At 51.9% G+C, this 14,686-nt stretch overlaps 1 protein-coding gene across 50 annotated transcripts in view; it reads left to right on the top strand.

Annotated features, from left to right (window-relative positions):
- The window catches only part of RANBP3 (RAN binding protein 3), a 60,568-nt gene that overhangs the window by 34,295 nt on the left and 11,587 nt on the right, over positions 1–14,686 (top strand). For 19 of the 50 annotated variants that reach the window (XM_078360312.1, XM_035286836.3, XM_035286851.3 and 16 more), the window contains 7 exons: positions 1,846–1,882; positions 1,977–2,063; positions 3,966–4,037; positions 9,863–9,928; positions 10,795–10,887; positions 11,811–11,938; positions 14,424–14,543. In XM_078360312.1, coding sequence (XP_078216438.1) covers positions 1,846–1,882; positions 1,977–2,063; positions 3,966–4,037; positions 9,863–9,928; positions 10,795–10,887; positions 11,811–11,938; positions 14,424–14,543 — 603 coding nt within the window. The remainder of the gene's footprint in view (positions 1–1,845; positions 1,883–1,976; positions 2,064–3,965; positions 4,038–9,862; positions 9,929–10,794; positions 10,888–11,810; positions 11,939–14,423; positions 14,544–14,686) is intronic. The other 31 variants (XM_078360313.1, XM_035286843.3, XM_035286867.3 and 28 more) reach the window with 3 other exon arrangements.

Raw genomic sequence — 14,686 nt, 5'->3', positions numbered from 1 at the left:
CTGGGACCATTTTCAAAGCCTTCTTGGAACACAGGCCTCAAGCAAGAAGCTCAGGCTTACTTTTCTGACACACCCATGTTGTCAGCTCACACAGGAGGATAGAGTCCAGGTTAGGATTTTTCTTACCGTCGTGAGTGAGCTGTGTGACTTCAAGTGAATGTCCTTCCTTCTCTGGGCTCTCACTGCCACACATTCCCACCCTGGGCCTGTAAGCTAAGATGATGTTTACATTTTTTAAAGAATTATAAAAGCGAAAACAAAGAAGAATATATGACAAGGACCAAATGTGGCCCACAGAGCCAGCAGTGCCGACCATCTGGCCCTTTATGGGAAAATGCGCCGCCCGAGCTTTAGAAGGGTCTCCCCCAGCTCCTGTGCTCTTCGGTCTTATTTATTGCAGTTTTCTTTCCCAGACCACTCTGCAGTCTGCAAAGCACTTTCACATGCATCATCTCCTGTAAGCCCCGGCCGCTTGTCAAGGCAGGCAGGCCTCATTTGGCTAAACTTGACCTCTAAGGAGCAGTTTTGAAAATAAGAAAATGGCTTTTCTGCTTGCTCTTGCAGGGAGTCTGCTGGGGGGAGTGGCACTCACTCGTCACTGTGCTTCTGGCAGCCAAATTCTGAGACGGGACATAAATGAGGGGTTGTGTTGGGGGAGAGGGTCAACACTACTCATTTTAAATTTGGGTTTTGTTTGTTTGAGATGAGATGCGTCCTTCAGGCTGGAGTGCAGCGGCACGATCGTAGCTCATTGCAGTCTCAGACTCCCGGGCTCAAGTGATCTTCCTGCTTCCGCCTCCCGGGGAGCTGTGACTACAAACGTTCACTCCCATGCCCAGCTGATTTTTGTATGGTTGGTTTTTTTGTAAATACAGAGTCTCCCTTGTTTCCCAGGCTGGTCTCAAACTCCTGGGCTCAAGAAATCCTTCTGCCTCAGCCTCACTGCAAGCCCATTTTAAGTGATGTGGTTTTTCATTTTATTTTTTTTTATTTTTAGACAGAGTTTCACTCAGGCTGGAGTGCAGTGGCATGATGTCAGCTCACTGCAATCTCTGCCTCCTGGGTTCATATGATTCTTGAGCCTAAGCCTGCAGCTGGGACTACAGGCGTGCACCACCACCCCCAGCTACTTTTTTTTTGTCTTTTTAGTAGACAGGGTTTCACCATGTTGGTCAGGCTGGTCACAAACCCATTTTAAGTCTTGGTTGCTAGTTGTTCACAGTCTGAAGCTGAAGGTTGTGGAATAGGGAGTTCTTCAGGCCCCTCCCCTCAGCCTGTGACTTGCCTTTGTCTCTGATGGTTCTGTTTTAAACGCTTCACGAGCGGGCTTTGGTCCAAAACATCCAAGCTCTCGCTTGCTCTGGGAATAAGAGCCCACCTTGAGACAGGGATGTGCTCGGTAGAATGTTCCAGGGCAAGGAAGGGAAACCACTCTATCCAGTGTGATGAGACCGTTTTACACAATTCCGCTGCCCTCAAGGGTGGAGCGGGTTGCTTTTCAGCTCTTTGCAAGATTAACGGGGTTTAGAGGAGGTTCAGCTCTGTTTGAGTTTGGGGGTGGCGGGCTAGTTAGCGTAACCTGTGGAGAAACAAGAAACTGATCCGGGTGCTGCGGGTGCTTTCCTAGCCAGAGAGGATTCCTTGGCATGCGTTAGCGAAGCCAGGTCAGAGGTTCGTCAGGGGATTTTTGAGCTTCAGGCTGAAATCCTGGCTCAGATTCAGGTCCTGGGCTCCGGGAGTTAGCTGCCCGCGGTGCATGTTGGGATGTTTTTTACGGAGCCAAGAGTTGCACGGTTGCCATGAGCTTAATGCCCTCTGACCCCGGCTGTGTGCTCCTTGTTTCAGAGGTCAGCTGGCGGCTCCAGTCCTGAAGGTGGAGAAGGTAAGGAGCTCTCTAACACCTTTGACCATCTTCGGTTGTTGTAAAAACGGAAGCAACCTGATTTTTCTCCTGCTCTTCTCATCATTTTCCGTAGATTCTGATCGAGAAGATGGAAATTACTGCCCTCCTGTCAAGCGAGAAAGAACGTCCTCTTTAACCCAGTTCCCACCCTCACAGTCAGGTAAAATATGCAAACTTACCAAATGGTTGAAGTGTTTCTGCTTACAGCCACGTTTCCCTCAGCACCACGCGTCCTCCGCTGTGTCCTACCTGCCTGGCTCCAGTTAGAGTCGATCTGAGGCTTGGGCTGGGTCAGTGAGGTGAGAGCTTGCCAGAGTGCAGCACCAGGTGTCGCTGTCTAGAATCAGCAACACTGATGGCAGGGTGAGAAGTGTGGCCTGAGGAAGACCAAAGAGATCATCCCTCTGAAATGGAGGAAAGGGGTTGACTGCTGAGTGCCCAGGGGGTGTAGGAGTGGGGTGTTCTGACCCTTCAGCGGCATGCCCAGCACAGGCAGTCCAGTGCAGTCGCCCAGACATGCACATGCATATGCACACACACGGTAACCAGCAAGCCAGGAGGCCCCAGCAGAGGCCCACGTGCGATGCTGTGAACTCCCAGAAGACAGGAGTTTTCGGGGGCCTGGAAGGGTGGGCCCGGCTCAAGACTGTGGAACAGGGCAGGCTAAAGGGCTTGGAGGCCCTGGACGTGAGGTCTGGTCTGAGCACAGGCATGGAGGTTGGAGTGTGGACTCATACACAGGCTGGTACAAGAGAGAGGTTCAGGGGTCAGACAATGCCATCACTGCTACTTAGCCGGACACTCAGAGCCCGACCTCCTGCCATGGGAACACCCCTGAAGATCTGAGGGTAAACGCCACCACAGGCATTGTCTGGTGACCTTTCTTAGCAGTCTGTAGCACCAACATGGAGAGACGTGAGGGTTTAGAGAAGTTCTCCAGTTACCCAACTGAAATCCTTTCCATGTAAATCATTTATAGTTACGAACCTTCAGGATGTCAAGTTGTTTCTGCTTACTGAAGTCATGCATGTGTTAATAGGAACACATAGCCTAGGAGCCAGTATTCTTCCGAAGTCACCCCTCCGCACACACACTTTCCTACCCCTTTCCGGTAGTGTTGATTTTGGACGTGGCCACGTCCTTTTGCACGGCTCCGTTAGGTTCTCCTGTGCTGTTAGACTTACCTGCTGACCGGGTATTGCTGAACTGCGGGATGGCCTGCAGTCCAGGCTCCAGTCGACGTCCTTTATTTAAGGATCTCTGCACCCTTGGACGAGTATTCTGTGGAATGAGGGAGCTTCACCTGCTTGTTGATTTATTCCTTCCCCATCACTGCCCACTGCTGAACCACACTTGCTGCGCCAAAAACCAGTGTGGAGAAGAGGGGGTGTTGGGCTGTGAATGTAGGCTAAAGAGGCGAGGGGCTGCCAATCATTCTTGTCCCCTGGCCCGCCTGAATCACCTCCCTTCCAGTACGGCGGCCCCCAGGAGACACTCAGCTCTTGATCTTCAGGGTAACTGGAGGTATGAGGGCACCAGTCATTTGGATAGTGATGTCTTTGGTTCCACTCTGCATAGAGTGAGTTCTTCACCTCCGAATTCCACCTCATTTGTGGAAACCTGTTGGCCAGCCCACACCCTGGGAAGCAGTTGCCCCAGTGAAGTAAGATCTTAGGTGAGGGAGGGGAACCCCATGGGCAAGCCTCGACAGGTGAGGAGTCAGGGCTCCCACGTGGCCTGGAGCATCCAGCACCTCCCTGCCCTGCACTGCCCCCGCAGCATTGTAGGGACAAGGGGGTATCTATCCCCAGTAGACCAGAGTTGACTTGTCATCAGACAGATGAAGGCCGTTGGGCTGGAGACCCTGATAGTGCTGCAGAGTCTTGGGGTTTGCTTTTCTGGGGGAAAGAGTGAATGCCCAGTTTGCTTGCTGTCCTGTCTCCCCTCCTGGGACATGAGATCCACCCCTTAGGTGGAAGAGGTGATCTCTGTGGATCTACCCCACCCACTCATGCTATTTTTCCTCCTGTTCCCTCCCCCGCCTGCACCTCCTTGCTGACAGTATCAAAAAACAATGTTATTATGCCATCAAGCTTCTGCGAGCCATCTGCAGGCAATTCCGACTCAGAGCCAGGTGAGCCCCCGCCCCTCTGCCTTCCCGCCCAGCCTGGGGGTTCTCCTGGGAGGAAAAGCATTGGTGTTGGAAAATCAGATTTCACTGGGCATTTAAAGTCAGTTCTTTTTCAGCTGTTAAATTTTTTCCCCCAGTTCTTCAGCTCATAGTTTGGGGATCTTGCCTGAGATGAGGCTTCAGAACCCCTTAAGTTTCTGTTTCTGCAAGCAGGGTCTGCTTGCATGGAGCTTTAGGTCCTTTAAAAACAACCTGTGAGGTAATGTATTACTCATTTTTCAAAATTTTGTACAAGTAGTGCATTCATAATGGAGGGGGTGTTATTTGTTTTGGTTTTTTTTTTGAGATGGAGTTTCACTCTTTTTGCCCAGACTGGAGTGCAGTGGTGTGATTCAGCTCACTGCAACCTCCGCCCGCCTCCTAGGTTCAAGGGATTCTCCTGCCTCAGCCTCCCCAGTAGCTGGGATTACAGTCGGACACCACAACACCAGGGTCATTTTGTATTTTTTAGTAGAGGCGGGGTTTCACTTGTTGGCCAGGCTGGTCTTGAACTCCTGACCTCAGGTGATCTGCCCACCTCTGCCTCCCGAAGTGCTGGGATTATAGGCATGAGCCACCACACCTGGCCCATAATTTTTTTTTTAACGTCAGTCAGAAATACAGCAAGTAAAAAGAATCCCTGCCCTTCCCCACTCACCCTGCCATCCCAAAGGTAACACCTGTGAAGTGATTTTCCAGCCCCCTTCTCTGTGTATTAAATTCTCACATTAATTAGCATTGCTTAGATCTAGCCAGATAAATATGTTTAATCACAGCTTTAAAACTTTAAGGAAAGCTGCTCCCCCTTCCTGAAGAATATGGAGCCCACCTTTTTGGCCTTTACTGGAGAACCAACTCCAAGGTTTCCTGAAAGTTTCTCCCACGTGGCTGAAATTCCTCATAAAAGATTTAACGAGCAAGTTTAACAACCTGACTTCTGTAACCCAACCTACCTTATATAAATTCATTGCCGACTTCAAAAGCATTGTGAGATAAGTTAGCTGCTGGCGCGATGTCCGTGTCAGGGAAGAGGCGGGTTTTTATAACTCTCAGCATTGAGTTGATCGCCCCGTTTCAAACAGTCATTTTGACTCTTAACAAACTGTTTTGAGCCACCGCCTGGTCTCACCCCGCAGAGGGGCTTGCAGTTTCAGGGTCCTCAGGAAGGGCACGATCTTGGTTATTCCTGGGGTGTCGTTAGCAGGTGGTGGTCTGGATGGGGGGCAGAGCCTACCGCGGTGAGGCAGGTTCTGCTTAGGTGATCAGTTACTAAAGCCATGTGTCTGGACCCATTTGTGCTGTTTAGCTCTGTTCAAATCTCATGATCACTTCTGTGGTTTGTGAGCGACGGCCTCCCTCCTGTCTCTCTCCCCACAGACCTTTCCCCTCCAGCCTCAGGAGCAGGGCAGCTGTTTCACAGGCCCCAACAGGGCCATGGTTTGAAGCCCCAGTGCCCTTATGCATGGGAGGCAGTCGTGTTAGCCTCACATCAGTTCTGCAAAGCAAACCTCACATCCTTGCCCCTGCCGGCCTTCGGTTGTTTAGCTTTAATTTTGAAATGCTTTAACACTTACAGAAGAATTATAAAGCGTTTTCTGTCCCTTTTATCTGGAGATCCCATTTAGCTTTCTCCAGTCAGCCCCACGAGTCCATTAGAAAGAAGGAATTGGACCCAGTCACACCTTACATAACTCCACTTTCATCGGGAACGGGTTCTCAGGCTTCCCTTGACTTTTAGACCGTGAGGGTTACAAGTCAGCTGTTTGGTACAAGTCTCTCAGTTGGGGCCTGTGCAGTGTGTCTTGGAGATGAGACCCAGGTGTGGCATATTGGATGAGAACGCCACAGAAGCAACGCACACATCGCAGAAGCGACACACAGTACTCACTGGTCCCCTTACTGGTGGGGTAGCCGTGGTCCTCGATCAGGTGACGTCTGCCAGGTTTCACCACTGCGAAGTTCCTTTCCCCTTCGTGCTAGGTGGTTTCTGAGAGAGACTCCGGGACCTCGAGTACCTCATCGCACTCCTGCCCTCCAGCGCTTATGCCCAGTCCTGTCTTCCGAGTGACATTTCCTGCTCACAACTGCCCCATGGGATTCTCTTCCTCTTTTTTTCCCCCCCTTGAGACAGAGTCTCGCTCTGTTGCCCAGGCTGGAGTGCAATGGCACAACCTTGGTTCACTGCACCCTCCCCCCCCGAGTTATCAAGCAATTCTCGTGCCTCAGCCCCCCAAGTAGCTGGGATTACAGGCGTGCACCACCTGTGGGATTTTCTGAGCACCATCCCTTCCTTGTCGATTAGTGGCATTCACTGGAAGGAGGAGCTTGCCCTTCTCCCCACGTTTGTTCCTTGATTGATTATGTCAGCATGGGTGGAAAAGCTCCTGTCATTGGGTGACCATCTGTGGTTACCTGTTTTGATTTAATGTTCAGATTGTCCCAGATTCGGCCAGTGGAAGCCTGGTCAGGCAGGTCCCCATTGTTCTGTTGAGCACTTCCTTTGCTTTGTCACAACAAGAGCCTTCTGGCTGAGCTGCTTTTCTCATCGAAGCCCTGGAGTCTGCATTCTCAAGGGGACGCTGGTTTCTTCATGGAGCACGGTCTTTCGAAACCAAGGTCTGAGTGTTCGATGTGCACCGCAGTCTCGCTGCCTCAGGTGTAGCCCTGCTCCCAGCCCTCTGCGGGCAGAGCTGAAGATGAGTGGCATTCACTGGAATGGCCTCCGTGCATTGGGCATCCCTCCTTGCCCTCCGCATGGCTGGGCCTCCTCCCCACTCTGCACCAGTACCATCCGTGCAGACCCCAGCTCCAGCCAGGCTGCCATCTCAACCTCTGATGCACATGGTTTTGTTGCGATCCCTTCCCAGGTTAAATCAGGGCTCCCTGAGGGGCAAGCAGGCTTCCTGCAGACATCAGTTGGGGCTCTCTGAGGCAGGTGAAAGCACCCTCAGAAAGGGCACCTGCCGGCTTCCCAGGAGGGCAAAGCCTGCCGACAGGAGGGGGAACCTCCTTCTCCTGGAGTGATGCGTGTCCCTCAGAGACTGGTGCAGCATCCTCTACAGGCCAACACCCTTTGGGTATGTGGCGGATGTTGGGCTCTGGCCATGATTCAGCAACTTGTGTTGCAACCTGTGTTGCAGAAGAGAGTTTCTTTCTGGAAGGAATGAGAAAAGACCACCCTTGTTTTCATGGAGCAGGGCCTGTGACAGGGCCCTCCAGAGTTGGGCTGCCCCTGGAGCACGCTTATCTGTCTGCAGCTCTGGAGAGGGCCAGGCTCCAGGCCCAGCACTAGTGGCAGGTTAGTGGCAGGGATTATCCAAGGCTCTGGCTTGCGCCTGGCAGTCTGGGCCAGCCCCCAGGCTCCCCTCAGCATTAGCTCGGGCTCTGCATGGAGCAGAGCGTGGAAGGGCAGTCAGTCTGTGGCCAAAATATCAGCGTCGAGAGCCAGCTTGAAGGGCTTGCTAAAAGTTACCTGAATTGTGAATGTGACCTTTTAAAACCTATCTAAATTGCCGGTCTTCTCCCGCATAGCGCTGTGCTTTGGAAATGTAATTGATTGTTGCCCTTGGAAAAGAAACATCTGGCAGCTCACCCCCGCATCCTGCAGGATCTGGCTCTCCTGAGTTTGTTTTCTATGACTGTCTATTAAAGCAGAGGCATCAGCTGTGCTAACACAGGCTGCCGGGTGCCCGGGGGCTTGACTCCTTCATACAACTCTTACAATAAGAAGGGTTGCTGCAGTCCTCTTGCTGCCCAGGCACAGCAGGAGAGGGCCCTTCCTTGACCTGCTAAATCTTGATTTGATTCTGAGTCTGAAAATTTGGGTTGACAAGGCGTTTTGGGTTTTGTCATCATTTTAATACACATCTGAATGGTTCCTAACACATCCGCAGAGTTATGTGACCATCACGTAATTAACTTTACGACATTTCCATCATGCCGGAAACAAACCCCACCCCTGCTACTTGCAGCCTGCCCCATCCCCTCCCTGAGCCCTGGTCACCGCTCAGCTGCTTTCTGCCTAGTCTGGGCATTTCACAAAAATGGAATCAGCATGTGACCTTTGGGGGTGTCTTTGTATTGTTTTTTCTTTAATTTCTTCCAACAATGTTTTAGTTTTGTTTTGTATGAAACAAGGCCTTGCTCTGTCACCCAGGCTGGAATGCAGTGGTACAATCATAGCTCACTGCTACCTCAAGCTCCCTGGCTCAAGGGATCTTCCCACCTCAGCCTCCTGAGTAGCTGGGACTGCAGGCATGCACCACCACACCTGGCTAACTTTTTAATTTTTTGTAGAGTTGGGGTCTTGCTCTGTTGCCCAGGGTGATCTCAAACTCTTGGGCTTAAGCAGTCCTCCTGCCTCAGCCTCCCAGAGCACTGGGATTAAAGGCATGAGCCACTGCACCTGGTGCTAACAATGTTTTATACTTTCAATTTGTGAAACGTATTCCCAAATATTTTATTCCTTGTGGTGCTATTGTTAATGGAATTATTTTCTTTTTTTTTTTTTTTTCTTGAGACGGAGTTTCATTCTTGTTACCCAGACTGGAGTGCAATGGCGTGATCTCGGCTCACCACAACCTCCGCCTCCTGGGTTCAGTCAATTCTCCTGCCTCAGCCTCTCGAGTAGCTGGGATTACAGGCACGTGCCACCATGCCCGGCTAATTTTTTGTAATTTTAGTAGAGACGGGGTTTCACCATGTTGACCAGGATGGTCTCGATCTCTTGACCTCGTGATCCACCTGCCTTAGCCTCCCAAAGTGCTGGGATTACAGGCGTGAGCCACCATGCCCGGCCCAATAAATGGAATTATTTTCTTAATTTTGTTTTTGGCTTGTTCACTGCTAGTGTTAGAAACACAATTGATTTTTGTATATTGATCTTGTGTCCTGTGGCCTGACAAGGGGTAAAGCTTAGCAGGAACGCAGGGCCACCTGCAGGAACCATAATGCCATAATCTCTGTGCCTTGCCCAGGAACAGACTTGCCTATCTGAGTCACAGCCCTTTTATGACAATCCTTCCTGTTGTGGATCAGATTAGACCACTGTCTTCACTCCCCATATGGGCACAGTGGCCAAGACTCAGATGAGGGGGTCCTTGTGGACAGGTGGCTGAGAGAGGCCAGGCACTCGAGCCATCCTGGGAGCCCTTGAGTGTTCACCTTTCCCCTCTAGCTTTGTGAATTTGTCAGGCCAGACTGGCCTGGGGGAGCCAGCCTCTTCCACGGTGGCCAGGAATGCTCCCTCATTGAGACGGGAAGCTCTGCAGGCACATCTGGAAGGGAGGCAGGCTCACCGTCCGCCACCTCTGACCTTTTCATCACAAATCCTGTCCCACTTCCCAGGCATCTGTAGTGGTGCCGAGGTTCTTCCTGGCCACAGATGTATCCTCTGATGGGCAAATCTTCTAGCAAAGGGAAGCAGGGGCTGGGCATCTGAGTTCTATGGTTCCCTGACAGTCTCAGCGCCAGGTTCAGGGTCACTGTGCAGATCACCTCCTGAGCCCACAGCAGATTGCAGCTGGGAGGGCGGCTGATGCCCTGCCCGCCCCCATGGTCAGCAGCTGGCCCTAAGAACAGTCATTCCTTCCTCCCCTTCCTCTCCCCTTCTCCAGGTGCCTTCCAGGCCTGCTGGTCAGGCAGGACTTCTATTGTAAATTGGAGATGTTTTCCTGGGTTCTCCAGGCCTGAGGTCACTGAGACCAAGACCATAGTCCTCTCCTGCCCTTGCCCCCTAGGCCCAGCCCCCGCCCAGACAGCCTACTGTTGATATTTTATCTTGCTTTTAGAGGAAAGGAGCAGTGGCTTCCGGTTGAAGCCGCCTACGCTGATCCACGGCCAGGCCCCCAGCGCAGGTAGGTCACCTACCTCCCTGAGGCAGGGGGGTTGGCTTTCTGACGCTCTTCAGACCTCTGCTCAGCCACACTAGGACACTTCGGGCTCAGCCTGTTTTCTAGAAAGGTCGTTTGTGACCTGACCCATGAGCCCTGGAAAGCTCCTTTAAAGAGTGGCTATCTGAGCAGGGAGGTTGGGACCCCTGACTGTGAACCCTGCTTAGAAGAGTGGGCGGTGGCAGCATGGGAGCAGGCTAGGCTTGGGGTGCATTGGACGGGCTCCATGCCCAGCAGTAGCGCACTTGGTTCAGCCTGTCTGTGCTGAACCCACATACCACGGGTTCACCCCAGTTAGGCCAGCTGCACTCCAGCGGTGCACTGCCAGTGAGGCTGCCAGGGATGCTGCACAGGGCAGACACGTTCCCTCGTCCTTGTCCCATCCGTTTGGCAAAGGGACTTCCTCAGCATGACTGTTTTGAAAAACAGGTGCAAAACGTGCCTGTACGTGACCCCACACCGAGTCCTGAGCCTCTGGGGAGCCGCCTGTGAATTCACTGCTCCCCTCTCGCTGTCTCCACTTGACTGTTGAGGCCCACTCTCAGAGAACAGGTGTCCCTTGACCCCCCGTCATGTTACTGTGCTAACTGGATTAATTCACAGACATGATCGGTTTCTGGGAATTTCATTTAATCACATATGAAAGTAACAACGGCCAGATCTGCCTGTCTGGTTATAAAAAAAGAACAAAACCTCAAGTTGTTTTTTTTTTAAAAAGTGCTTCCCTGCGAAGTCTAGTCTGTGTGGAATAGGTTGCCAGGGATCAGTCTCCGAAGTGCCTGGGAGTAGGCAGGGCCTGCAGGCACTGGGAAGCCTACCTCTGTTCCCAGGTCTGCCAAGCCAGAAGCCCAAGGAACAGCAGCGGAGCGTGCTTCGTCCGGCAGTGTTACAGGCCCCGCAGCCAAAGGCGCTGTCCCAGACGGGTAAGAAACGGCAGCCCTGGCACCCAGGCTCAGATGGGAGGGTAGAGCATTCCTAAAGTCGCACCCAGGACAGCGGTATCTTGACAGAGGTGACTGCTGCATGCATAAGAAATACAAAGAGACAGGGAAGATGATCCTTTAAATCACCCCCCAGCTGCCTCCAGCCCCAAGCCTCCTGAGCCCTGACGACGGAGGAGTGAGAGGCGGTTCCACAGCTTCCTCACAGCTCTAGGCCGATTGCAACTGTGTGGGTGAAATGTGCTTTGTTCATTCACTGCCTTCATAAAAGCAGGCCAGCTCCTGGGGATGAGATTATCCCTGTGTGTTTGCAGGTAGAACTTCAGCCTCAGTCTTCACAGTTTCTCTTTAAAAATTTGCAAGGTCATCTTTTTTCTTAATTTCTTTTAATTTTTTTTTAGAGATGGGGTCTTGCTTTGTCATCCAGGCTGGAGTGCAGTGGTGCAGTCATAGCTCACTGCAGCCTGGAACTCCTGGCCTCAGGTGATCCTCTCACCTCTCAGCCTCCCGACTAGCTGGGACAACAAGTGTGCACCACCACACCCAGCTCATTCGTTTTATCTTGTTTTATTTTAGAAATGGGGACTTGCTGTGTTGCCTAGGCTGGTCTGAAACTCCTGGTCCCAAGCAGTCTTCCCACGTCAGCCTCCCAAAGCCCTGGGACCACAGGCATAAGCCACTGTGCCCGGCAGGTTTCTCTTCTTTGTTTGTTTTCTTGTTTCTTTAATCCAAGAATTTTGGCTCTTTGTAGAGATACCAGGTCCTTCCTTAAAGAGGACATGTGTGCTGTGGGCTTCACTGTGGGAGGGCCCTAAACTACACAGGGCCCAGCCCCTCAGCTACATGAGTAGGGGTGGGAGGGCCGCCAAGCACCTGTGATTCCGCACTCTCCTTCCCTCTCTTAGTCCCCAGCAGTGGCACCAATGGGGTCAGCATCCCAGCTGACTGCACAGAGGCAGTGCCAGCAGCATCCCCTGACAACCCTGCACGGAGGAGTCCTTCCGAAGCTGCCGACGAGGTGTGTGCACTTGAGGTCAGTGGATCCTGGGTTGGGAACGCTGCGTTCTGGGCCCCTTGGGAGCCGGAGGGCCACCTTCCCAGCACTCCGTGGAGTCTGAGGGCTGTCACCTGTTCCAGCAGTTTCCACCTGGGAACACCAGCCAGCTGTTGTAAGACTGTCTGAATTTGCTCAGTGGGCTCCGTGAATAACAGTACCTGACAAACCAAATAACTAGATTCCCAAGGGTGGTCTTGCTGGGTCAGTCGGAAGAAGAGGGTCTCCCAGGCAAGTTCTGCTGGAAGGACCTGTTGCTCCAGGCTGACTGCCACATGTCTCAAGGGACTGATTCTTGAGGCAGTACCAGAACCACTGCACTTCGGGGAGTCACTAGGGCCCGAGGAATGGCTGTCGCTGATGGATGTCTTGCAACGTTTTACACGAGGAACGTCTCCCCTCTGTGTCCACACCCAGACCACCTCTCAGACTCCTGTATGTGTGGTTCCCGTTGGGATTGCCTTGGAAGTCATCTCAGAAATGGCTTACTTAGGCTGCGCACAGTGGCTCAGTCCTACAACCGCAGCACCTTGGGAGGCCGAGGCAGGTGGATTGCTGAGGCCAGTTCAAAACCAGCCTGGGCAACATAGCAAGACCCTGTCTCTACAAAAAATACACAAATTAGCCAGGCCTGGTAGCATGTACCTGTAGTCCCAGCTACTCAGGAGGCTGAGGCTGGAGGATTGCTTGAGCCCAGGAGGTGGAGGCTGCCATGAGCCAAGGCACTCCAGCCTAGGCGACAGAGCCAGACCCTGCCTCAAAAAAAAAAAAAAAAAAGAGTTCCATTTAAGTGAGGGTATGGATTGGATTATGTGGGCTAAAAGCTGTGTGTTTCAAACCCACTGTGAAATAAGGGCCATTGATGAAGTTAGCAGAGATGGATTTGAAGTCAGAGTTAGGGTGACACCGCCACATGGTGTCTTCTGTGTAAAAGCCAGAATGGATCTGTGTGTTTATCTTCCGCTCTATCCGTGTCCATGGCCTGCGGCGTTACCCCCCATCTCCAGTAGATGTTCTGGCTCAAAGAGTGAAAATGGCTGTCCACAATTAAATTTTAAAATATCGCCAGGCCCTCCTTCAAACCTGTTTGCTGAATTAGAAGTAGTGATCACTTCCACCACATACTATGGCTCAGAAGCTTTGACTGCCGGGGTCTCTCAAGCAGATCAGGTGTACAGTTCTGAAGGACCTAGAAGTGACCCAGCCCGTCCTGCCCTCTCCCAATGTCCTCACTCGTCCCTGACAGTGAGCACACAGGCTGACCTGGTGGCACCAGCTACCAAGAGCTTGCCCCTCGCTGGAGAGGGGCTGGGGATTAGCCCATCCTGAGGACTCTCAGGTCACCAAACACTCTGTTTAATTTTAAAAGGCCACGTTCAGTCTTGCACAGACACAGGGATGCAGCATGGAGCCAGCAACAGTGGAGCTTCTGGGAGCGCCGTAGAAAAACATTCACACTCCTCACTTTCTTCACAGCTGGACCCTCAGCTCTGTGATCCGCTGATTCTGGGCCTGGCATTGTAACTCCAGGCTTCCCTACCCACTGGACACGCTGAGCTGGTCAGAAGCTGCCTGCAGCCTTTCTTGCCTCCAAGTTCACGGTTGTCAGGTCCCTTCACAAACCCCTCCCAGGACAATGCTCCCTGCCTCACGTTCATGTCCACTGTGCACATGCCCAGAGACCCCAGAGATCTGCCAAAAGCCTTTGCAAATTTCTTTTGAAATTTCTACAACACCTTTTTGATCATGTGGTACAAGACAGACGTATACAAGTTTAGCCACTTCATATCCCATTATTTCAAGATAAATGCATTTGGTCTCAGGATATTTAGTTACAAAAGTCATGTCTGCATGTTGACAATATTTACACAATATGGAAATCCCAGAATGTAACAAGTGGAAGCCACGATCCAGCTAAGAGGCCCCCGGGCAGCCTCTGTCAGTGGTTTAAATTCTCTCTCCTGGCTTATTTTCCTGGGCATTCCTTAACGCACACGCGCACACACTTGGGACTGGGTTTGCTTTAATAGAAATGAAATCACACTTCCATGTCCCACAAGCTGCTCTTCTCTGATCTGTATGTTGTGGGTATATCAGAGGCCTACGTCCCTCTTGGCCGTAACAGCTTTTTTACTTCCTGTCATAGCCTAAATTATTTAGTTCCTCAGCTAATGATGAGCATCCATGGCATTTCGTCCTCTGCGGGCACTAAGGCTTTTCTTTTCGTTGTTTGGAGACAGGGTCTTGCTCCGTCACCCGGGCTGGAGTACAGTGGTACTATCTCAGCTCCCTGCAACTCCTAGGCTCAGGAGGTCCTCCTGTCTCAGCCTCCTGAGTAGCTGGGACTGCAGGCACCTGCAGAGGAGACGTGTGGAGTCTGTGATCTGGGGTGGGATTGCTGGGCTTCTGTCTGGGCTAAGTATAGCACTGGTTTTGATGACTGTTTTGTTTTCACTTTTGATAGGAGAAAGAGCCCCAGAAAAATGAGTCCGGCAATGCCTCTGAAGAGGAAGCCTGTGAGAAGAAAGACCCCGCCACGCAACAGGCCTTTGTGTTTGGGCAGAACTTGAGGGACAGAGTTAAGGTGTGTGAGCTGTTGAATCCCCGCATGGACTCTTTTAGGCCTTCCCCAGGTTAAACAGAGGAAAGTCAGTAGATTTGCCTTTTAACAGGGGAGGGAGCATGGGCCAAAGAAGGTATTAGGGAGGCAGCCCTGTGGCTCAAAGC

The sequence above is a fragment of the Callithrix jacchus genome, chromosome 22 (assembly GCF_049354715.1).
Source record: "Callithrix jacchus isolate 240 chromosome 22, calJac240_pri, whole genome shotgun sequence".
NCBI classification, from domain to species: domain Eukaryota; kingdom Metazoa; phylum Chordata; class Mammalia; order Primates; family Cebidae; genus Callithrix; species Callithrix jacchus.
This window is presented reverse-complemented; position numbering and strand designations above follow the sequence as displayed.